General features: G+C 48.7%; 1 protein-coding gene across 1 annotated transcript in view; it reads left to right on the top strand.

Annotated features, from left to right (window-relative positions):
* LOC126109687 (plectin-like) overlaps positions 1–23,742 on the top strand; it is a 247,037-nt gene that overhangs the window by 180,426 nt on the left and 42,869 nt on the right. The window contains exon 20 of the mRNA XM_049914737.1: positions 8,468–8,584. Coding sequence (XP_049770694.1) covers positions 8,468–8,584 — 117 coding nt within the window. The remainder of the gene's footprint in view (positions 1–8,467; positions 8,585–23,742) is intronic.

Here is a 23,742-nt window from a genome sequence, read left to right as displayed (position 1 = left end):
TTGCCCGGCCGTCTACTGTAGTTATGCGAGCGCCGCTCGGTCGCCCGGTGTCTGATTGTGGCACGTGAAGTGAGATAAAGGAGAGTGCAAAAGCGAAACTCGATCCGAAAGAATATCTCCCGAGTGCGAAATATGGTGGTGGTAGTGACGTTTGGGACGGATTTTCAGTGTCGAGTGATAAGGATGTCGGCTTCGTGTCCTGTGGCGATTTCTCTGGTCTGCAGTCTTAAATATCTGCCACCGCACATCTGAAAACGACTAAGTGTGAGATCTGAAGCATTACCAGTTTCAGTGTAAGCTGCCGTAATTAAAAGGTGCGTAGAAATAGGTGCCGGAAATCTTTGTCTGTCTAGATTAACATTAGGCATACAATTTCACAATTTATGTCAGGAGCTTGTAAATGTCGGTTCAGAATCTCTCTCTCCAACATTTTACATTGTGCTGTGATAGTAGCAGGAAACAGTGAAAGCAGGAAACAGTGAAAGATGAGCTGCCAAAATGTGAGCGAATACTGTGCCCCACATTATGCGGACCGTAGTCGTGAAAGCCTGTGGACGTGCAGCGGTCGTACAGACCGATGCGTATCAGAAAATGTGTCACCTATCTATTACTGCACACTCTCTTTATTGAGATTAGGCACGTCGAAATATGATGTCGGTGACAACTCACTTTGCTAAGGAAAAAAAATCTGGGGAATTTATTAATAACTATATTGAGGAAACATTCATATTGTTAGGAGTATATGCTCAGCATTTTAATAAGATTTCCTTTGTCACTGGCCGCGGTGCTAATATATGTGAGGCACTGCAATTCTTGCAGCACTATGCAGGCATTACACACGTTTCGAATGCAGTCACGAAACAGTTGTTCGGGTGACTGTTACTCGATAAATGAGGTTGCAGTGGTTTGTGTCACGTCTTACGCCCCAACGTACTGTCCGTTTTGTGAACAAAACTGACGGTGTGAATTCGATACAGACTAGCCCCACGGAGCGAGAGTCAGAGGGCCAGTGGAACAGCTTATTTAGAATGTTACAGTCTGTAGTTAGGCAGTGCGATAAAATCGTGGAAATGTTCCCGGAGAGAAACACCTCTGAAAAAATTCCTGGTTATGACAACAACAACAGTGCAAAAGATCTCGTGATATTTTTAGAGCCATTCAAAGATTCAATAGGAATGTTCGAAGGCAGGGAGTTTCCAATAGTTTGTTTTGTTTTGTTATGGGTGCACAAATGGAGAAGCAATTGTAATATGAGAGCCCAAAGATTCAGAGGTACATTTAAATTACTGAAGTCTCTTAGTTTCAAAATGCTGGTTTCAATATCACCAGTATTTTGGCAGTACAGTGCAACTTTCATATTGTCACCTATCGACTGTAGACACCGCAAGTGTTCCACCTCACTGATGTGAAAGTGGAAGCTCAGAATAGTGATATTTCCGTAGTCACCTTTCCGATTATTGAAAATGACGTCTTTTTCTGAGAGAGATGAGACATTAAATACTGGGAATCAAATTTGTGTTGAAATATCATTTCCTGATAACCTAAACCAAAATTACGAAGTGGCAGTAATATCTTATTCTGCCTTTGTGATATCTGCAAGAAAAAGTAAGCCTCTCCCAATGTTTCAAACAATGTAGTCTCTGTTTTTGGAGTGATCACTCCATGTGCCATGCCCTGCTCTATCTACCAAAGAAAATAATTAGTTTTTGATGACATAATGTAATTGGATACATATAAAAATCTACTCACCAAGTGGCGGCAGCAGAACACACGCACACGAGGTTTAACTCGTGTGAGCTTTTGGAGCCAGTGACTCCTTCTTGTGGTGGATTAGTTGGGGGGGAAGGAAGAGGGGTGAAGGAAAAGGACTGGACAGGTTTAGGAAAAGGGATACAGTTCAGAAAAGTCAGACAGAACCCCGGGTCAGGGGAAACTTACCGGACGGAATCGGAAGGAAAGACTGATCGTCGGGGACTGCACCGGACGAGATTTGAAAATGTGAGAACTTAAAGGTGGAAGACGGGGCAATAAGCGAGGCAGAGATTACTGCTAAAACATTGTGCACAAGTTAATAAGAGTGAAAAACTAAGTGCATTGTATGTAGCAGAGGTGGAAAGGAGGACGGCAAAAAATAGACTGGTCAGAAAATGAAACGTGTAGAAAACTAAAAATGGAATGAAGATTAGAGTAGTTACTGTGAAAAAATGTTGAAATGGAAGTAATTAAAGTAAATTAAGGCCGAGGACATGTAGCGCTTGTCCCCCCCTGTGGAGTTCTGAGAACCGGCCACGACAGTGCAGTGTTTTGAACGTCTCGTCCAAAGCACTCTCCCCTCCTGAATCGTCAGTATTATCCACTGGCGTCACTTTCAGCCGTAAACCTGCATTTGATCTTGCTGCTTTTGTGAAGGACCTACTTTCTTTTACAAATAATGTCGACCGGAATATCACTTTGCGACCCAATCCCACAAGGAAACCTGAAATTGAACTGTACCTCGAACAGTTCTGACCACGATCCCAATTTGATCCACTGTCACTACCTCGGAACTGTCACTCGCAGGCCTTCGAGAATTTATCACGTCCGGCATTGCTTCGTAACCTTCCCACGAGTCCTTACGACGTGACCTAAATCCGAGCTCTACGTGCCCTAAAAGTTGACGACTCCGTTATTATCCTCCTAGCAGACAAAGGATCTGCCACTGTGCTAATTGACCGACAGGAGTACGTCAGTGACGGTCTACGCCTGCTGCCGGACACCTCTACATACGGCATCTGCCGTCGAGGTCCCGTCCCTGTAATTCGAACTGACCTGCAGTCTCTCCTAGAAAACTTAGACCCCTCAAAAGGACTTACACCTCAATCCGTAGAACTTCTTACCCTACCGTGAACCTCCACCTTTTACTTTGTTCCTAAGATCCACAAATACAATCACCCTGGCCGTGCTATAGTTGCTGGCTTCGAAGCACCCACTGAACTTACGTCTGCCACAGTTGATTAACACTTGCACCCCTAGTACAAAGACTTCCTTCTTATACTGAAGATAACAACCACTTCCTAGATCGTCTGAATTCTGTACCCGTCCCATTCCCGTCGCACACCTCGCTTGCCACCGCTGGTGCCATTTCCCTCTGTACCGACGTCTCCCACACTTCCTCAGTCGGCACACACCTGATTCCAAACCTGTGACGTGCTTCCTGCTCACCTTAATCGACTTCACACTTACCGACAATTTCTTCACCTCTGAGGGGCAGACGTACAGAGAGATCGGGGTTAGGGCTACGGTGACCGGGACGGCTCGTACCTGTCCCGACCTTTTCGCGGGCCGCTCGGAGGAGGCTTTCCCGAGATCTGTAAGCCTCCGACTGTCTGTTCAGTTTAGATGCACCGACGACGTCTCTGCCGTATAAACTCGTGGTGAGGTCGACCTGTTAAAATTCCCGGAATCTCAAAATACCGTCTCCCAGTTCACACGGTCCTATTCCAAATCACGTGCCACTTTTCTCGATGTCTATCTCGTCCGCGTAGGAGGCCAGCTACATTAAACCTACTGACAAAGAGTACTTACCTTTTCGCAGTTGCAATCCTTTCCGTGTTAAACATTCCCTTCCTGTTAAACATTCCCTCCCTTACATCCTCGGCATTTTAGGCAAACTTATTTGTTAGGATGCAGTCTCTTTACAGCAATACACCACCATTCTCACCTCAGCCTTCACCAGACACAATTACCCTACCGGTCTAGTTCAAAAGCAGCTTTCCTGGGGCATCACATCCAATCCCGGTACTGCTGACCACTCCAAAAAATAACTACGGAGTACACCATTTGTCACTCGGTACTATCCCGGTCTCGAACGTATTACTCGGCTACTTCCTAAAATCGTGCCCAAAAATGAGGTCATTCTGTCCGACATTTTGCCCACCACACGTAGAATAGGTTTTTGTCGCATTCCCAGTCTGCACGGTATCCTCGTCAGACCCTCTGCTCCTCCCGCAGCCGTCTCCCTACTCCTGTGACTGTCTCCACTGTGCACCCTCCTACCACCACCTGTAGCAGCCCCGTACTATCAAAGAGAGAGCCACCCGCGATGCGGCCCACCTCGTCTACCGGCTATTACGCAAATGCAGTTCGGCCACGGCTACCGACCGGTTATCGGTCGGGACGAACGGGCACGGGCAGAGGGTGTGTACTGGCATCACGCGACGTGCTCTACAAAACGAAAGTCGTAACATTTCTCAGAAATCGGGAGGTGGGAACTAGTGCTACAGCGTGTCCTCGGTCCTCGCCAGCTGACTGGCCGTAATTTACGTAATTCCTTCCGTCTCGGCATTTCTTCAGAGTAACTACTCTTTTCTTCACTTCATTTTAGATTACTACATCTTTCATTTTCTGACCTCCCTTACAGCCAACAAGCTTCGGGCCTTGAAACCTCTTCCCGTGGCTTGGACGTCCTCCTCACGCCCTTCTCGGCGGGAGGAGGTAGTTTTGGCCCGGTTAAGAATTGGACACTGCCGGTTCAGCCATCGCCATCTGCTGACGGCTGCGCCGGCGCCGTTCTGCCCATGTGCGCAATTGCTGACGGTCCGCCACATTTTAATGTCGTTTCCGGATTTTAACGCACTGCGTCTCGATCTTAACCTGCCATGTACTTTAGATGCCGTTTTAGCGGATGACCCACGAGCAGCTGCTCGTGTTCTTCGTTTTATCAATTTGACAAACCTCTCTAAGGACATTTGATGATGCTGTTTTTTAATCCTATGCCTGTCAGTCTGTCTTTTATCGTGTTTTCCCTTTTAGTTGTTGTTTTAAACTTGTGCCTCGCGGTGCATTCTTAACGTCGTCAGGGCGCTAAAAAAAAAAAAAAAAAAAAAAAATTCTGACCTGTCTACTTTTCGCCGTCCCTCCTTCCGCATCTGTTACGTATGACACACTTAGCTTTTCACTCTTAACAATGTTTTGGTGGTAATCTTTGTCTTGCAAATTGCCCTGTTTTCCATCTTTAAGCTCTCAGGTTTTCAAATCTTGTCCGGTGCAGCCCCCAACACTCACTCATCTTTTTCAGCCTGTCCAGTAACTCTCCCCTGACCTGGGGCTCTGTCCAATTTCTCTGAACTGTACTCCTTTTCCTAAACCTCTCCAGTCTTCTTCCTTCCCCTTCAACTCTTCTGCCAGAAGGAGCAGCCATCTGTTCTGGACACTTGCATAAGTAAAACCTTTGTGTGTGTGTGTTTTCTCCTGCTGCCACTTGGTGAGTAGATATTTTTTTTTTCCAGTCTACCAATGAGATTGACTTTTATTTAGCCCGAGCGGGTATTGGTGACGATAAAGACCCTTTCGAGAGGTGAAAGCGTAACCGTAATCTCTTCCCTGGCTCTCTAATTTAGCGAGAAGTGTGTCGTCTGTTCCGGCCTCAAATGTGACTCGTGAGAAACATTTCAGTGCGATACAGAATGTCTTCTCGAGTAGAAAAAAAGAAACTTTATCCGAAACGAGATGATCCGTTGCAATTTTGCCGACAGGGAATAAGGTGGAGACAATTTTGGTCCTGTAAGACTTCTAATTTCTTAGACTGTCAACTGTCCACGCACGTGCACTCGAATCGATAAAGCGGACAGTTAGAGATTTGGAACGCGGGACGATCGCAACTGAGAGGTGCGATAAATAATTTAGAGTTCGGTAGTCGGCATTCCTGCCGTGCAGCTGGCCGGTCCGGACAGTTTCTGCCGATGTCGATAGACCGGAGTATTTGCACCGACTGCACGTTACGTGTTACCAATTACAGTCATTTTGTACACGTGAAGATGACATTTTAAAACACCAAAACTGCACGTATTTTGAATAAATAATTAATACAACTGAAAAAAAATAGAAATGCGATTTTTTTCCATTACGAGACCGACAGAAGTTTGCAGTTATTTAGTTTTCCTCTGAAATTTTAAACTGTTTCCTAATTTTCACCGTCCAGTAAAGCGAGCCATTTTCTCGTTCGCGTCACAGTGATGTCGCAGTTAGGCACTACTGCCCGGGAATACGTGTAGTTCCGTCAGCTGCCGGGAGTACGTCAGGAGTGCCGCCGGCTCGCAGGTGCGCAGAGCGGCGAGTGCACCGGGCCGAGCGGCCTCCGCTCCGAGCGTTCGCACTCGGCGAGCCGTGGCCGAGGCCGGTAGGTTCGAGTGGCACCGGACGGGCCGGGTGCTGTATTTGCAGAACTTATCCGGGCACTCCGTTTGCAGACCGTGTTACGTTCCGACAAAGTGTTTTTCGTAGTGTGAACTTGCCGAGATCTCCGAAATGGGAGTGGTGTCTAAAATTATTATTGTGCGATAACACCCGGAGCTTAGGTAGAGCGAGAGTTAATGCCCTGTCCGTCTCGCTTAAGTAGTGTCCAGTTACAAGAGAGCAATAGGACGAGGAAGTACGTGGCCTCGTCGAGGACGAAGTTCGTAGAATCGCCGTTCGCATGTCTGCCCTGCGCGTCTTGAAATATGTGGCAGTGTCGATAAAATGTGAATGGGCGTGTGTCGAGGACGGAAATGAATAGAGACGGTCGTGCCGTCCTCGGTGTGTCGGGAGACCGGGCCGTACCGAAAGGGAACGTGCGACGGGACGTGTCGGCGGGACTGCGATCTCCGACGTACTGTAGGTACGTGTCTCGGATGGTACGAGCACTTCGTCGCGTGATGCGAGAATGTGACGACAGAACGTGCCCGTGTTACAGTCCGGTAGGAAGTTAACCTCTCGACCGTTATGAAGAGTGACACTCGATTCGGGTCGACGGAGGTTGTCTAGTAAAAATTTTGTGATCCGTGTCGTGACGTCATTTTGTACAAAGTTTTCTTTTACCGTCGGTAATTTTATGAACTTCTTTCCCTCAGTTATACCTGTGCTCTTGCAGTAATACAGGGTGTATACGGCCCGGGACATCCGGGAGATCCGGGAAAAACCCGGGAACTTTTTCATCTGGGACAAATCTGGGAAAAACCCGGGAATTTTTTAGAATTCCGGGATTTTTCATTGTTTTAGATTTCAGTTAAAGTTTTGTAGGTTTGACGTGTAAGATTTGATACGCTGAGAAAGAACTTTAGTCCACTACTGCTGAATAATACTGCAGCATTGAAACATAAATCAGAGAATAACGCCAATATAAAAGTTTAGTTGTATAGAAATGGGTAATTTACACAATGCACAGACCAGTTTGCCGACACCGAAAAGTGTCAAAGGCTTTAGGTCGAAGATTGTGCAGTATGTCCGTAACAACTAATGTGCATTCGATGTGCGTCACGTCACAATTGTTTACATTTCTAACAGATCAACAGAAAATATTATAAATAGTGGCTTGAGATGCGTTACTTACAAAGTAAATTTCCACGCGAGATGATTTATGTTACGTGTGAGAATGTGCAGTGAATTTCTTAAATCACAGGGCGTTATAACTCTCATTCAAAACGTAACACTTTGAGGATTAGCCATTTGAAAAATGTCGGGCCCAGAAGATAAGTCATTTATGCCACTATTTAAAATTTTACCGGCACATTTGTATTTGATATGACTTAACGTGTAACACACACTAAAAAAAGACCGAGCTTCAAGTTAGTTTTCATATTTAACGTTGTTCTTTCATAGATAAAAAATCATGCAATCGATGGCAAAAAGTTTAATCGACCTTCAAAAAATGTGCACAATGTGTTACTGAGCAATGTCACAAGTCTGTTCGTGCCAGAACACCTCGACTTTTCTACGCAACTGATAATCATTTTGGCACGATTTTATTTGCCAAATTAGAGCCCGTCAGTAGGCCTACGGACTTCCTATCATTGTAGGGCTAATAACAGCGGATGCCAATAGACGACGAAATTCTCTTTGGTACGTACACGTCTACTTACGAGTTAACCGGTGTAGAAACGCACTTTGCCGATTTGAGCGAGCTCGGCCTACCTCCGTAACGTACGCGCCGCGGCCCGTCTTTCTCGTAGGCCTCGTGCTCCGAATAACTGTGACCGGCTGACAAAAGTGCATCGCTCAACGCAATCTCTATTTTAGAGTTTCGGAAGCTACCGTGCTCTAATTTGTGGAATTTGTGTATATACTTTCGCAATATGAAAATAAACTTTGTGCATATTGTCTCGCATCAAACAACTTTCCAAACTCGCTGTTTTTCCTGGATTTCGTTTCCTAAATTGCCGGGACGTCCTCCGCCGGTATAAGACCTTTACTATTCGAGGGACTGATAGGTTTTACAGCTCCGAGGGAAAGCGTACCGTTACTTAACACGGATGTATTTTCACCCGCTATATACGTAATTTCATCCGGGAGAAATTGTGTTTTTAACCGGGAAAAATCTGGGAATTTTTTTTTCTCGTCCACGTAGACAACCTGTAATAATACGAGCACATCTCAAAAGGGCCATGTGTTGCAGAAACGTACTGCAGACTGTCGTCGGCCTCGGGTAATAGTTTTGCCTCTGTGTGTGCAGGAGGAGACGGAGAAACACCTGGTGCACCTGCAGAAGACCCTGAGCGAGGTGAAGGCCGACCTCGCACGCGTCAGGAGCAAGTACCACACTGCCAAGAAGGTGGTGCACGACTACAAGGTGAGCCGCTGCTCGTGCTTGCGGTATCCTCAGAAGTGGTCTGTTGTCGTAGCTTCGTATTAGTGTATCGTAAGGTTGTCGGGTTCCTCCGGAATATACGTTCTGGTGCGATCGGACTGGAAATGGTAGAGTGGTGTGCATATTAGGAGACCGAGTAAGTATTGTTGCAATAGGTAAGGGGGTAGGGAGGGTCACATTTACCGGACTTTCTTCCTTCGATCGATTTTTCCTGTCGTATCGCTGAATATTGACCGCCCGTTGTGGGGCACTGTGTATTCGCAGAGGGCACCACACGGCGAGGCCGGCCTCGAGTGTGACACAATTTAGCTACGGTCGGACGTACGAGGTGCGGACTGAGTTACAGTTCCGCCAGAGGGTACGCAAATAATTTGCGGGTGAATGTGCGTCCGCCGCTCGGTCGGTGTCGTAGTATCTGCCCGGTCTGTCACAGTTTACGCTTATCGGAAATCGGAAATGTCTCGAGATGGCGTCGGTGCTCGCGTACCGTCACTGCCGGTAGTGGGCGGTTTACTAGTCGATTTAGCCTTTCTGCTCCTGATTCGGAATTGTAGTGTCGTCGTAAAAGAGTAGAGTGTGCACTACACGTCGGAGGCTGTTACCCGGGTTTTTTTTAGATAGGCAATTCTCCACACGTTACAGATAATGACAGCTGTAGAAGACCCAGAAGTATCCAAAGAAATGCTTCCCCACAGGTGAAAGCATTAAAGTCCTAGAGGTTAATTGCTGAAACATTCAGAACAAAATTCCAGGGTTTGAAGCAATTCTAAAAAGCAGTAAACTTACATAATAACAGGCACAGAAAGTTGTTTAAAACCCGAAATTGACAGTGGTGAGATGTCAGGAGAAAAGTGTAGTGGATATTGGAATCTTAGCCTAATGAGAAATGGAGGTGGTGTGTCTGTCAAAATAGAAATTGAACCTGTCTGTGAGACTGTGCAAGGCCCAGAATCAGGGGTGGACATAAAATTATAATTAGATCCTTCTGTCAACCACCAGACTCGCCTCCAGTAATTGTCAGAGGAGACTTTAATCGTCGAACAGTCGATCGGTGTATCTACTACTATTTTAATCAAAATATCCACGGGTATGCTGCCGGTCTATAGTGTCCAACGGGCACAATATTTCGGCGATCAAACATGTCGCCATCATCAGGTGAACTGACGGACTGAGCTCCTGTGAACGTGCCGGCACGGAAATCCGTACGCTATGGCTGCTCAGAGGGAACTGGGTTTGGTCGCGGCGGCGGCCGATTTAAATACCCTCCGCCCGCGGCGCGCTCCCTCCGCCGTCCGCGCCCAGCGCCACGGTCGTGCGGTGGAACAGATTGCGACGGCGTCTGAGATGACGTCGGTGTGATGGCTCTGTCCGCCGTGGTCGTCACAACTATACGTCTGCTCGATTTACTCTTGATTAACCCGATTGCTGGTTCCCAAGCCTTGCTAAGATTATAGCCACAGTCCCGGTTTATGAGGTCGTCATTGGTGCGAATTTCGATGGCCTCTCTAACAACGCTGTCCCAGTATCTCGACGTCTGTACCAGAATCCTCGTGCGGTCATACTCCATGGCGTGATTTTCCGACAAACAATGTTCAGCGACCGCCGACTTGCTCGGATACATCAGTCGAGTGTGCCTCTGGTGTTCACGGCATCGATCCTCGACGGTACGCATCGTCTGACCAATATACGACTTGCCACATTGACACGGAATCTGGTACACGCCGGCCTTCCTCAAACCGAGGTCATCTTTGGCGCTCCCCATCAGTGCACGAGTTTTATTTGGAGGACAAAACACAGTTCCGACCCGGTGTTTCTTCAGAATGCGGGCGATTTTCCCCGAGAGTGCGCCTGTGTATGGAATAAATGCAATGCCTACCTCCTCCCTCGTGACTTCATCCATCTCAACAGGTTGTGCTGCAGTGGGTGGGCGGAGAGCACGTTGAATCTGCCACTCTGAGTACCCATTTTTTCGAAATACAGTTCTCAGATGTTCCAATTCCTGGGGTAGACTCTCTGCGTCAGAGATAGTGCGCGCCCTATGTACTAGAGTTTTAAGTACCCCATTCCTCTGTGAAGGGTGGTGGCAGCTGTCTGCATGCAAATACAGATCAGTGTGCGTAGCCTTCCGATACACCCCATGACCTAGGGTGCCGTCAGCCCTTCTCTTGACCAAGACGTCAAGGAAAGGTAATTTACCCTCCGTTTCAGTCTCCATAGTGAATTTGATGTTGGGGTGTATGGAGTTTAGATGTGTAAGGAAGTCAAGGAGTTTATCCATACCATGTGGCCAGATGACGAACGTGTCGTCCACGTAACGGAAAAAGCAAGTAGGTTTCCATACGGATGACGACAGGGCTTCCTCCTCGAAGTTCTCCATGTACAAATTCGCTACCACCGGTGAGAGTGGGCTACCCATGGCAACTCCCTCCGTTTGTTCGTAGTATTCTCCATTAAAAAGAAAATGGAAGTCAAGACATGCCTAAAAAGTTCAGTGGTCTTCTCATCAAACTTCTGACTAATCAATTCTAGTGACTCTCGCAGGGGTACCCTCGTAAACAAGGAAACGACATCAAAACTCACCATGATATCTGACTCATCCAACCTGAAGCTATCAAGGCGTTTAACAAAATCCACGGAATTACGGATGTGATGAGGGCATTTACCCACATAAGGACTTAATATTCCCGTCAGGTATTTGGCCAACAAATATGTAGGTGCCCTGATGTTGCTGACAATGGGGCGTAATGGTACCCCCTCTTTGTGAACCTTCGGGAGTCCATATAGTCTAGGCGGTACCGGACCTTGGGGTAACAATTTCTTAGCGTCACCCTCCGGTAAATCTGCGTCTTTGAGAAGCGCCCTCGTCTTGTTCTCCACCTTCTTTGTAGGGTCAACGCTGATCTTCCGGTAGGAATCGTCATTTAGCAGGCTCTGCATCTTATCAGTGTAGTCCTTATGGGAGACAACAACTGTAGCATTGCCTTTGTCAGCTGGTAAGACAACAATTTCAGAGCACTCCCTCAGATCACGAATGGCCGCCCTCTCTTTACTGCTGATATTTGACTTCATCGGCTTGGATTTTGTCAACGCACGATAAGTTTCACGACGTATTTCCTCGGCTGATTCTGGCGGAAGTCGAGCTGCAACCTGTTCAACAGCACTAACAATTTCTGCGACCGGAGTGAACTTGGGGGTGGGAGCGAAGTTGAGACCTCTCTGCAAAACCGAGACCGCATCATCACTCAACGCCATGCCACTCAAATTGATGACAGTCTTGCACGGAACTTGCAGGGATGGTTTGTCAAGGAGACGTGAGAACTTAGCTGTTTGACGTCCTGTAGCCTTCTTATGGGCGGAGTCAGCTGACACCCAGGTGACACCATCAATCCAATCCCAGGAACAAGAAGTGAACTTACTAGCTAGTTGCAAATGTAGTTTGAGTAATTCCTGTGAGATAAACTCAAGGCTCCGGCGGGTGAATTGCACTCTCTCACGTACCAATGCGAGGCTGGCTCGTTTCTTGATTCTTTTAGCTGCTGCAGAATCGATGTGATGCATAACCTTAGCAAAATTTGGAACAACATTCTCGGAACGACATCTCTTTAGAAAGGCAAGAGTACTTAGCAAACGACATCTACAGTGGCGCAACTTTTCAAATTTCTTCATGCTGCGATACATCTCCTCCCCGTAAAGGTGTATGATGTGATTCTTGAGTTTCTCCCGGCGTATTTGATAATCAAAATATCCACGGGTATGCTGCCGGTCTATAGTGTCCAACGGGCACAATATTTCGGCGATCAAACATGTCGCCATCATCAGGTGAACTGACGGACTGAGCTCCTGTGAACGTGCCAGCACGGAAATCCGTACGCTATGGCTGCTCAGAGGGAACTGGGTTTGGTCGCGGCGGCGGCCGATTTAAATACCCTCCGCCCGCGGCGCGCTCCCTCCGCCGTCCGCGCCCAGCGCCACGGTCGCAGCATGAAGAAATTTGAAAAGTTGCGCCACCGTAGATGTCGTTTGCTAAGTACTCTTGCCTTTCTAAAGAGATGTCGTTCCGAGAATGTTGTTCCAAATTTTGCTAAGGTTATGCATCACATCGATTCTGCAGCAGCTAAAAGAATCAAGAAACGAGCCAGCCTCGCATTGGTACGTGAGAGAGTGCAATTCACCCGCCGGAGCCTTGAGTTTATCTCACAGGAATTACTCAAACTACATTTGCAACTAGCTAGTAAGTTCACTTCTTGTTCCTGGGATTGGATTGATGGTGTCACCTGGGTGTCAGCTGACTCCGCCCATAAGAAGGCTACAGAACGTCAAACAGCTAAGTTCTCACGTCTCCTTGACAAACCATCCCTGCAAGTTCCGTGCAAGACTGTCATCAATTTGAGTGGCATGGCGTTGAGTGATGATGCGGTCTCGGCTTTGCAGAGAGGTCTCAACTTCGCTCCCACCCCCAAGTTCACTCCGGTCGCAGAAATTGTTAGTGCTGTTGAACAGGTTGCAGCTCGACTTCCGCCAGAATCAGCCGAGGAAATACGTCGTGAAACTTGTCGTGCGTTGACGAAATCCAAGCCGATGAAGTCAAATATCAGCAGTAAAGAGAGGGCGGCCATTCGTGATCTGAGGGAGCGCTCTGAAATTGTTGTCTTACCAGCTGACAAAGGCAATGCTACAGTTGTTGTCTCCCATAAGGACTACACTGATAAGATGCAGAGCCTGCTAAACGACGATTCCTACCGGAAGATCAGCGTTGACCCTACAAAGAAGGTGGAGAACAAGACGAGGGCGCTTCTCAAAGACGCAGATTTACCGGAGGGTGACGCTAAGAAATTGTTACCCCAAGGTCCGGTACCGCCTAGACTATATGGACTCCCGAAGGTTCACAAAGAGGGGGTACCATTACGCCCCATTGTCAGCAACATCAGGGCACCTACATATTTGTTGGCCAAATACCTGACGGGAATATTAAGTCCTTATGTGGGTAAATGCCCTCATCACATCCGTAATTCCGTGGATTTTGTTAAACGCCTTGATAGCTTCAGGTTGGATGAGTCAGATATCATGGTGAGTTTTGATGTCGTTTCCTTGTTTACGAGGGTACCCCTGCGAGAGTCACTAGAATTGATTAGTCAGAAGTTTGATGAGAAGACCACTGAACTTTTTAGGCATGTCTTGACTTCCACGTATTTTCTTTTTAATGGAGAATACTACGAACAAACGGAGGGAGTCGCCATGGGTAGCCCACTCTCACCGGTGGTAGCGAATTTGTACATGGAGAACTTCGAGGAGGAAGCCCTGTCGTCATCCGTATGGAAACCTACTTGCTTTTTCCGTTACGTGGACGACACGTTCGTCATCTGGCCACATGGTATGGATAAACTCCTTGACTTCCTTACACATCTAAACTCCATACACCCCAACATCAAATTCACTATGGAGACTGAAACGGAGGGTAAATTACCTTTCCTTGACGTCTTGGTCAAGAGAAGGGCTGACGGCACCCTAGGTCATGGGGTGTATCGGAAGGCTACGCACACTGATCTGTATTTGCATGCAGACAGCTGCCACCACCCTTCACAGAGGAATGGGGTACTTAAAACTCTAGTACATAGGGGGCGCACTATCTCTGACGCAGAGAGTCTACCCCAGGAATTGGAACATCTGAGAACTGTATTTCGGAAAAAATGGGTACTCAGAGTGGCAGATTCAACGTGCTCTCCGCCCACCCACTGCAGCACAACCTGTTGAGATGGATGAAGTCACGAGGGAGGAGGTAGGCATTGCATTTATTCCATACACAGGCGCACTCTCGGGGAAAATCGCCCGCATTCTGAAGAAACACCGGGTCGGAACTGTGTTTTGTCCTCCAAATAAAACTCGTGCACTGATGGGGAGCGCCAAAGATGACCTCGGTTTGAGGAAGGCCGGCGTGTACCAGATTCCGTGTCAATGTGGCAAGTCGTATATTGGTCAGACGATGCGTACCGTCGAGGATCGATGCCGTGAACACCAGAGGCACACTCGACTGATGTATCCGAGCAAGTCGGCGGTCGCTGAACATTGTTTGTCGGAAAATCACGCCATGGAGTATGACCGCACGAGGATTCTGGTACAGACGTCGAGATACTGGGACAGCGTTGTTAGAGAGGCCATCGAAATTCGCACCAATGACGACCTCATAAACCGGGACTGTGGCTATAATCTTAGCAAGGCTTGGGAACCAGCGATCGGGTTAATCAAGAGTAAATCGAGCAGACGTATAGTTGTGACAACCACGGCGGACAGAGCCATCACACCGACGTCATCTCAGACGCCGTCGCAATCTGTTCCACCGCGCGACCGTGGCGCTGGGCGCGGACGGCGGAGGGAGCGCGCCGCGGGCGGAGGGTATTTAAATCGGCCGCCGCCGCGACCAAACCCAGTTCCCTCTGAGCAGCCATAGCGTACGGATTTCCGTGCCGGCACGTTCACAGGAGCTCAGTCCGTCAGTTCACCTGATGATGGCGACATGTTTGATCGCCGAAATATTGTGCCCGTTGGACACTATAGACCGGCAGCATACCCGTGGATATTTTGATTATCAAATACGCCGGGAGAAACTCAAGAATACTACTATTTTGTTTCTAGTGGATCTGACGAAGGTAATTTCTGAAACTGACGCCGAGTCCCGAATCTAGGAGTATATTACAACACCCGACGTATCACTGCCGTAGAGACTGTGAAGAGAAGATTAAACTGATTACAGAGCACACAGAGGCATTTAGGCAGTCACTCTTCCCGCACTGTGTACGTCGACAGAGTGGGGAAAACCTCCGACGACCGGTGGCACGATGGCACGCACCCTCTGCTGTGCTCCACACACAGAGTACAGGAGTACATGTATAGTGTCCTTAGTTGTGTCAGTGCAAATGAACTTTCAACAACACTGTCACACAGTCACCATACTAAAATTAAGTAGTATAGCATTTCTTTTGCAAATTGTTCACAAGTTTTGCTGGTTTGTGTGATGCATGCCCCAAGTGTAGTTGGCCCTGTGATTGTTTGGCTGCTGTGAAGTAGCGAGCCACCTCGTTAACGGAATCTACTTTTGTGGTAGGGGGCTCTCTCGGACGACGAATGTGTTTGATGATCGCAACTTTAAATGTGTGGCCTTTTTTTAGCATCCGAGTAGGACTGACTCTGGCATCAGCATACGTGCAGTGTAATCCCAGATGTGGTCACTGGGATGGGAGTTCTGTGTCCCGGTCGCCACACCGAATTTACACGTATTGAGTCTTAAATTGGCAAGAGAGAGAGATGAAAACAGACAGGTAACAGAGGTCCCGTGTAAACGTTCTCCACACGAGAATAGCCCCTTTTAATTCCTCTGTTTTGGGAAACAGAAAAAATAACATACGGGTCACGTCTGGTGAATATAGAGGCTGGGGAGTCGTTACGGAATTAATTTAGACAAAAAATTCGTATTCCTCCACCTTACCCCGTACTACTCCCTGAAATTCAGACGTGAGCGACATTAGACTCTGTAAATAGTACTTCTTTGACCTCGTGGCGAGAACTCGGCACGCACTGTGCCATTAAAACCGAAGAACACAGTAAGTGTAACCTTCACACTTGACTGCACTTGTCGAGCTACGTTCAGTCTAGAGAATCCGGAGTGCTAACACTGGAATCATTGAATCTCAGTTTCCGTATCGTAACAGGTAACAAACATTTTGTCACCTGTTATGAAATGTTTCGGTAGTTCTGCACTCTTAATGACTTCTAGTGACACCTGAGCAGCTTTCTGTTGCCGCTTTTTTTGTTCGAATTCAGCATTCTGAGAACAAATTACACTGTAATATGTTTTGTACCAAAATAACTGAGACAGTTTTAAGACACGAGACAATTGCTATTCCGACATAATCCGTGGCTTATCCGGATGTCATTCTGCAATCGTTCGTAACCGTTCCTTTTACTTCGGCCACAATTTTGTGATCTGGGGCTTCCGGGACACTCTTCACCGTCGACACCTACACGGTCTTCTTTGAAATGCTTACGCCACTTGTAAATCGTTATTTTCCTCGTATCGGACTCACCGAAACTGGTATTTAACTTTTAAAAAACTTATTCCTTTATTATAGTGAAATTTAAAACAAAGCAAATATTGCTGAAACACGTGTAACCTTTTCGGCAACTGACACCCGAATAAAAATTGGATACGGCGAACATCGAATGTGTACTTTTCGGGCACATTTACGAATGACATTGAAAAAATTGCACGAATTGGGCTAGTACAAAACAGAAAGTTAAAAAATGCCAGTTAGTTTTTCAGCACACCTCATATGACTCTTTTATTGGTGGATGAATGTCTAATACCCACAATTAGCAAGGAAATCTTAAAGTAAGAAAATGAAACCGTGTAGGTGGAAATTTTTGAAGATACACACACACTTATATAGTGGTCAGACAAAAAGTGCGAGAAATGCACGCTCGAAAATAAATGCAGATGCTAGCCGAGGCTGCTGTATTTCACTAATTTGTCGCAAGTGTCATTCGTGCTCGGAACACTGTTCCGCGTACTCGTAAGTGTATTATGTCAGACGTGGGCTTATTCTCGGTGCTCGTACGGTGGTGCTTCTGCAACCGAGGTAGCCAAAGTGTTTTGTGTCCGAAGAGGCACTGTATTGAACATTTATACTGCTTACAGGGGAAGCAGAGATACGTCATCAGCTACGTCACAATGTGGACGAGAGTTCATGTCGAGTGATTGTGACAGGTGGTCATCGAAGAGGAATGTGATGAAAAATAAGAGGACCACAGCTGCAAAAGGACTTAAGAACCGAATGTCAAACTCGCGATCCCTGTCGGCATCAAAATGACACGGAGGGGCTCCGTAAGTGGGGAACTGCCGTGCGAGCCGGAATTCGAAAACCGCTCGTAAGTAATCCGTGTGCTCTTAACGGGAAACTGTGCTGCAGAAGCTATAAAACCTGGACTACGGACCGACGGAAGTCACTCGGTCTCGCTTTACACCGTCTTCAACTTCTGGCCGAATTTGTGCCCCGGCAACGATTTGTGGAGCCGCGTCTCGATATTCCTCGGGCCCCACAGTTACTCTGCGAGGTCGTATCACGGTCGAGGATTGTGTGACCGTTTTGGCTGATCGGGTCAATACTGTGGTACAATGTTTGTTCCCCCACGTGATGCCGTGTTCTGAGATAACGGGCCTGCTGCTGACAGAGCTCACACCGTCCGAGACCGGTTTTGTGAGCACGAAGAAGAATTGTCGCATCTCCCCTGGTCACCAGACTCGCCACGCGTCGATACTGTCTAGCCTCGGAAAGGAGGGGTACGTGATCACTTTCCACCTCCGTCACCGCTACCTGAATATGCCACTGTTTTGCAGGAAGAGAGGTATAGGATTCCCTCGAAAACTGTACACGACCTGTAGGTATCTGTTCCGAGATGACTGGAATTGTTTCGAATGTCGGAAGATTTCTGAAACCGTATTAGGCACGGTAATGTAAGTATGTATGTACGCTGCTAGCAGTTCGGTCCCTACTTGGGTACCAATTTGAAAGAAAGGCCTGCATTTAGATTGTGTTTATAGCTGGAAATGGAACTCATTCGTTCACCCTTCATTTGTTCACACGTCGCGTACAGGCTGTCGAGAAGCCTTCGGGGATGCCGAACGAGTCGGAGAATACGTTAACCTGACGCGAAGGCACTGTAGGACCTTAATCGGTGTAAGACGTTAATAATATACGGTCGCTGTAGTGCTTGATGCTATTCGAATGCGTGCCGTCTAAGCTTAATTTACTGAGTCACTAAGAAAGCTTTTTATTTGAAGAAAAGCTGCCATTTCCTCAGATTTTTACTTTTACAAGTACTGAGCCCTGTTTACAGTGCATTACCACTGATCTGACAGCTTAATAACACATTGTTACTTTGCCACATAGCTTTTCAATCTCTGAATCGAGATAGCCCAATAATTTGTAGAAATAGTGGTCAATTGGGTGTGTTTTTTAATTTTCTTTTGATTTAGTGGGAATCTCCAATTTAGTTATTTATGTCAGAGGAGAGGCTGCCAATTATTGTACCACGAGAGTGTGTGTCTGTTGTCTGAACCCCAGTTAAGGAGGCGAGTTCTACACGGAAATAATTTTTCTGTCCTGTTTGGTGACTGAGTACACCACAGTGCAGCTGAAACTGTTTTTAATTGTCAGCATCAAAAATGATTAAGGAGTAAATGTATTGGGAAGTGAATGTAAGAATTCTAAAATATGAATGTCTTGCTCTGCTGCTTGCAAAAAAATAGTATTAATAATTAGTTGCTTCTCTCCCACACCTTTAGTTACATACACATTTGACTCGTGTATCTCACACATCTCCTTCTCTACCCTCTCATGTCCACCTCTTCCTTCCACTTCTATCTGTCTGTCTTGTCCTCCTCCTGCTCTCTCTCTCTCTCTCTCTCTCTCTCTCTCTCTCTCTCTCTCTCCCCCTTTCTGACCTCATGTTACTGCCACCTCCCTCTTTCCATGTCCTTCCGCCATCTCTGTCATTCTTGTCCTCCCCCCTCTTCCTTTTCCACCTGCCATCTAGCCTACCACACTTTCCACCTGCTTCCTGCTTTTTGTCCTCCTCCTCCTCCTCCTCCTCCTCCTCCTCTTCCCCCCTCCCCCCTCTTTGTCCTCCTCCTCCCCCTCTCTTTGTCCCCCTCCTCCTCCCCCCCTCCATCTGACTCTCCCCACTCTCTCTTTCCATCTCATTAATCCCCAACCACTGCCTCCATCTCCTCCTCCCCCATCTTCTTGTTCATATCGTCATTCTCTCCTCTCCCTCTGCCCATCTCCTCCTCCCTCCCTCTGTCTGTCTGTCTGTCTGTCTGTCTGTCTCCTCCCCAGTCTCCCTCTCTGTCCATCTCATGTCCTGGCCCCCTGTTCTCATCGCATTTGTGCCCTCTCTTCCACCCCTGTCTTCCTATCCGTCTGCCCCTCCACCAACTATGTTCTACTTCCCCTCTCCCTATGCACATTTCCCTCATTTCTGACAACCCCTTCTCCCTCCTGCCTCGGCCCATCTCTTTCTTCTCCCCCCGCCTCTCTCTGTCCATCTCTTCCTCTCCCCACTGCTCTCTGTCCATCTCTTCCCCTCCCCACTGCTCTCTGTCCATTGCCTCATCTGCTGTCTCTCTGACATCCTCCTCCTCCTCCTCCTCCTCCTCCTCCTCTTCCTCCTCCTCCCAGCTCTCTCTGTCCGTCTCCTTCCTCCTCTCTCTGTCCATTTCTGTCTATCTCCACCCGCCCCTTTTCCTAGTATTTCCTCCTGCCACCTCTCCCTGTCCAGATCTTCCTTCTGCCCCCCACTAACTCCTCTCTCTGTCCACTCCCTCTGTCCGCGCCCTGCCCCCTCTCTGTCCGCGCCCTACCCCCTCTCTGTCCGCGCCCTGCCCCCTCTCTGTCCACGCCCTGCCTCCTCTCTGTCCGCACCCTGCCCGCCCCCCCCCCCCTGTCTCTGCACTCCCCCCCCCCCCCCCTGTGTCCGCGCCCTGCCCCCCCTCTGCGGCTGCGGCCACCCCCCTCTCTGTCCGTGCCCTCCTCTGTCCACCTCCTGCCTCAACACAATTCCTTACGCCCATCAATGTTATTCAACTCCCACTGCAACCGTCTAACACGTTTTTTTTCTCGCGACTTCTAATGCAGAATGCAGAAAAAATTTCCTATCCCTAGCCAAAACTCTATCCCATGTCCTGTTCCTTAAATTCTGTATAAGCCACGGAATCCCCCCAATGACCTAACCCTAAAAATCCCTATTTCTAGATCCCACCACTCCTTTCTCAGTGACCTTCACCGTTCAGATTCTGCCAGTCACTTTCCCTCACAAATCTGGTTCTACAAAATTGTGTCATCGTGGCACAGGCGTCCCTGAACCACCTCCACTCCCTCCACAAAATATTGGTACTATGCAGTGCCCACTACCTACACCACATCACCCAGATTGAAACCCTGGCACTTCAGTGCCCAGAAGAACATTCCAAACACCACCCCTACAAGTAGTGTACCCTTCAGACATCCTACTCCTGCCTCGGGGCACCACTGGCTCCGACCCACATCCTACCCGCACTGTACCTCCTCGTCAATCCCTCGTAGCACCCACACCCTGCTTAGCTGACCTTTTTAACCTACCACATCCTCCAAACTCCTCGACAACACTATACAAAATCCAGAGCGCAAACAGTCCCGGAGCACTCTCGTTAACCTCTCCACCAAAACCCTTAGCCCTACAGAAGTTTCGGCCCTATCCGAAAGCCTCACATCCAGCTTTACTCCCGCGTTTAACCGTGTCGGACTCGTAATAGACCTACTCTCCTTCTCTTATTCCCTACAGTGGTGACAGTTCTTTGCCACTAACCGAAGCCAATCCGATCCCGACACCGAACCGATCTGTCGCAATTCGAACCGCCGTCCGATCGTAGCCCTCCCACACTCCCGACCGACCGTCCCCCGGTCACTTTCCGGGAATTCCTAACTTGTGACTTGCTGACAATCCTTCCCCGAGTCCCTCCGTAATAACTACAACTGTTCGGCAGAAGAAAGGACTGCCCTCCACGACCTTAAAAACGGATCCCGATCCTATCGCCCTCTCGGCAGACGGAGGGTCCACCACTGTTTCGACGAACCGGAATGACTACCTGGGAGAGGGCCAGTTGTGTGACACCTCCGCCTACGAGTTCTAGCAGAGTGACTCCATCCCAGAAGTACGACGTAACCTCCAATCCCTGCCGAAATCTTTGGCCCCTTCCCACAACCTCTCCCTCGGAGCCGTCTCCCTACTCGCGTCAGCGACAGTCCGCAGATTCACCTTCTACGTGCTCCCCGAAATCCACGTATCTGACAGTCGTGGGCGCCCCATCGTGGCACCCTCCCGTGCCGACCTTTTTGTGGGCCACCTAGAGAAAACGTTCGTAGCTTTCCAAAAGCCCAAACTCCTAGTCCGCATCAGGTTTATCGATGACATCTTTACGATCTGGACCCGAGGCCGGAACACCTCGTCCTCATTCCTCGGCACCTCTCCCACCCTTCACCAGCGCCTCTCCCACCCTTCGTGCCACCTTCCCAGATGTCGATCTCCTCTCCTCGGATGGCTCGGTCCACGTCTGACTCGCCCGTCACCGCCGGTACTCACAGTCGGACAGCTGCCACCCCTCCCACACTGAAAGACCCCCACGTACAGCCCGACCACCCGTGGTAGGTGCGTCTGCAGTGGAGAGAATTCCCTCGTACAGAGTGCCGGAGGCCTCGCAGAGGCCTTCACCGAAAAGGCAGTACCCACCGGACCTAATTCACAGACGTATTTCCTGAGTCGTATTCTCGCACGGACACGATTCTCGCATCGGTCCCGAGAATTAACTGCAGAGAAGTGCTCCCCTTTTCACACGATATCGACTCGAACTGGAACGACCGAACTGCACCCTCCGTGAGGGCTCCGGTTATCACTCGTCGTGCCCTGACGTGAGGGTTATGCTACCCGAGATAATTCCACCCCCTCCCGCCCACCCGACCTCTGCGACATTTCGGTCCGTACCTGTGCCCCCCCCCCCTCCCGATCGCTTGCCGCAGGGATCGTAGCGTAGCACCGAGAAAGATGCAGAGGCGAGACCTGACCGATCTGTCTGTCCCTTCGCGGGCTGATCCTACCCTGTCAGAGGTCGGGCCACCTGTGAAAGCAGCCATTTTATACAGCACCTCTGCTGCAACTACTGCAAAGCGTTTTACGTCAGTATGACGACCGACCGGCAGTCAACTAGTATAAATGGCCACCACCAAACCGTTGGCTAAAGCGAGGTGGCGCAGCAGACGAGATTTCGATGTCTGTGCCATCTGCGTCCTCCCCGCCACCACCACCTGCACAGATGGGAGCTATCCTTACGGCGCATCATTTGCTCCCGTGAGCATTCTGGCCTAGACCTGAGCTAACTCTCTGACTCCTCCCCCCTCCCCCTCCAGTAGTGTGTGTGTGTGTGTGTGTTTACTACATCTAGAAAAAGGGAAGTGCATTCCAAAAGCTAGACACGTATCAAATCTTTTGTTCGTGTACCTATTGGTGACACTGTGCCTTCCAGTGAGTCGTCTCCTTTATTAATAAATAATTGGTAATTTATATACACTACTGGCCATTAAAATTGCTACACCATGAAGCTGACGTGCTACAGATGCGAAATTTAACCGACAGGAAGAAGATGCTGTGATATGCAAATGATTAGCTTTTCAGAGCATTCGCACAAGGTTGGCACCAGTGGCGACACCTACGACGTGCTGACACGAGGAAAGTTTCCAACCGATTTCTCGTACACAAACAGCCATTGACCGGCGCTGCCTGGTGAAACGTTGTCGTGATGCCTCGTGTACGGAGGAGAAATGTGTACCGTCACGTTTCCGACTTTGGTAAACGTCGGATTCTAGGCTATCGCGATTGCAGTTTATCGTATCGTGACATTGCTGCTCGCTTCGGTCGAGATTCGATAACTGTTAGCGTATGAAATCAGTGGGTTCAGGAGGGTAATACGGAACGCCGTGATGGATCGGGACGGCCTCGTATCTCCATCAGTCGAGATGAGAGGCATCTTATCCGCACGGCTGTAACGGATCGTGCAGCCACGTCTCGATCCCTGAGCCAACAGATGGCGACGTTTGCGGGACGACACCATCGTCGAGAACAGTTCGACGACGTTTGCAGCAACACGGACTGTCAGCTCGGAGACCACGGCTGCGGTTACCCTCGACGCCGAGTCACGTACGGCAGTGCTTGCGACGGTGTACTCGATGACGAACCTGGGTGCACGAATGGCAAAACGTAATTTTTTCGGACGAATCCATGTTCCGGCTACAGCATCGTGACGGTTGCACCCGTGTTTGGCGACATCGCGCTGAACGCACATTGGAAGCGTATATTCGTCATCGCCATACTGGCGTATCACCTGGCACGATAGTACGGGGTGCCATCGGTTACACGTCTCGGTCACCTCTTGGCACTGACGGCACTTCGAACAGAGGACGTTACATTTCAAATGTGTTACTACCCGTGGCTCTACCCTCCGTTCGATTCCTGCGAAACCCTACATTTCGGCAGGATAATGCACGACCACACGTCGCAGG

This window comes from Schistocerca cancellata, chromosome 12 (genome assembly GCF_023864275.1).
Source record: "Schistocerca cancellata isolate TAMUIC-IGC-003103 chromosome 12, iqSchCanc2.1, whole genome shotgun sequence".
Taxonomy (NCBI): domain Eukaryota; kingdom Metazoa; phylum Arthropoda; class Insecta; order Orthoptera; family Acrididae; genus Schistocerca; species Schistocerca cancellata.
This window is presented reverse-complemented; position numbering and strand designations above follow the sequence as displayed.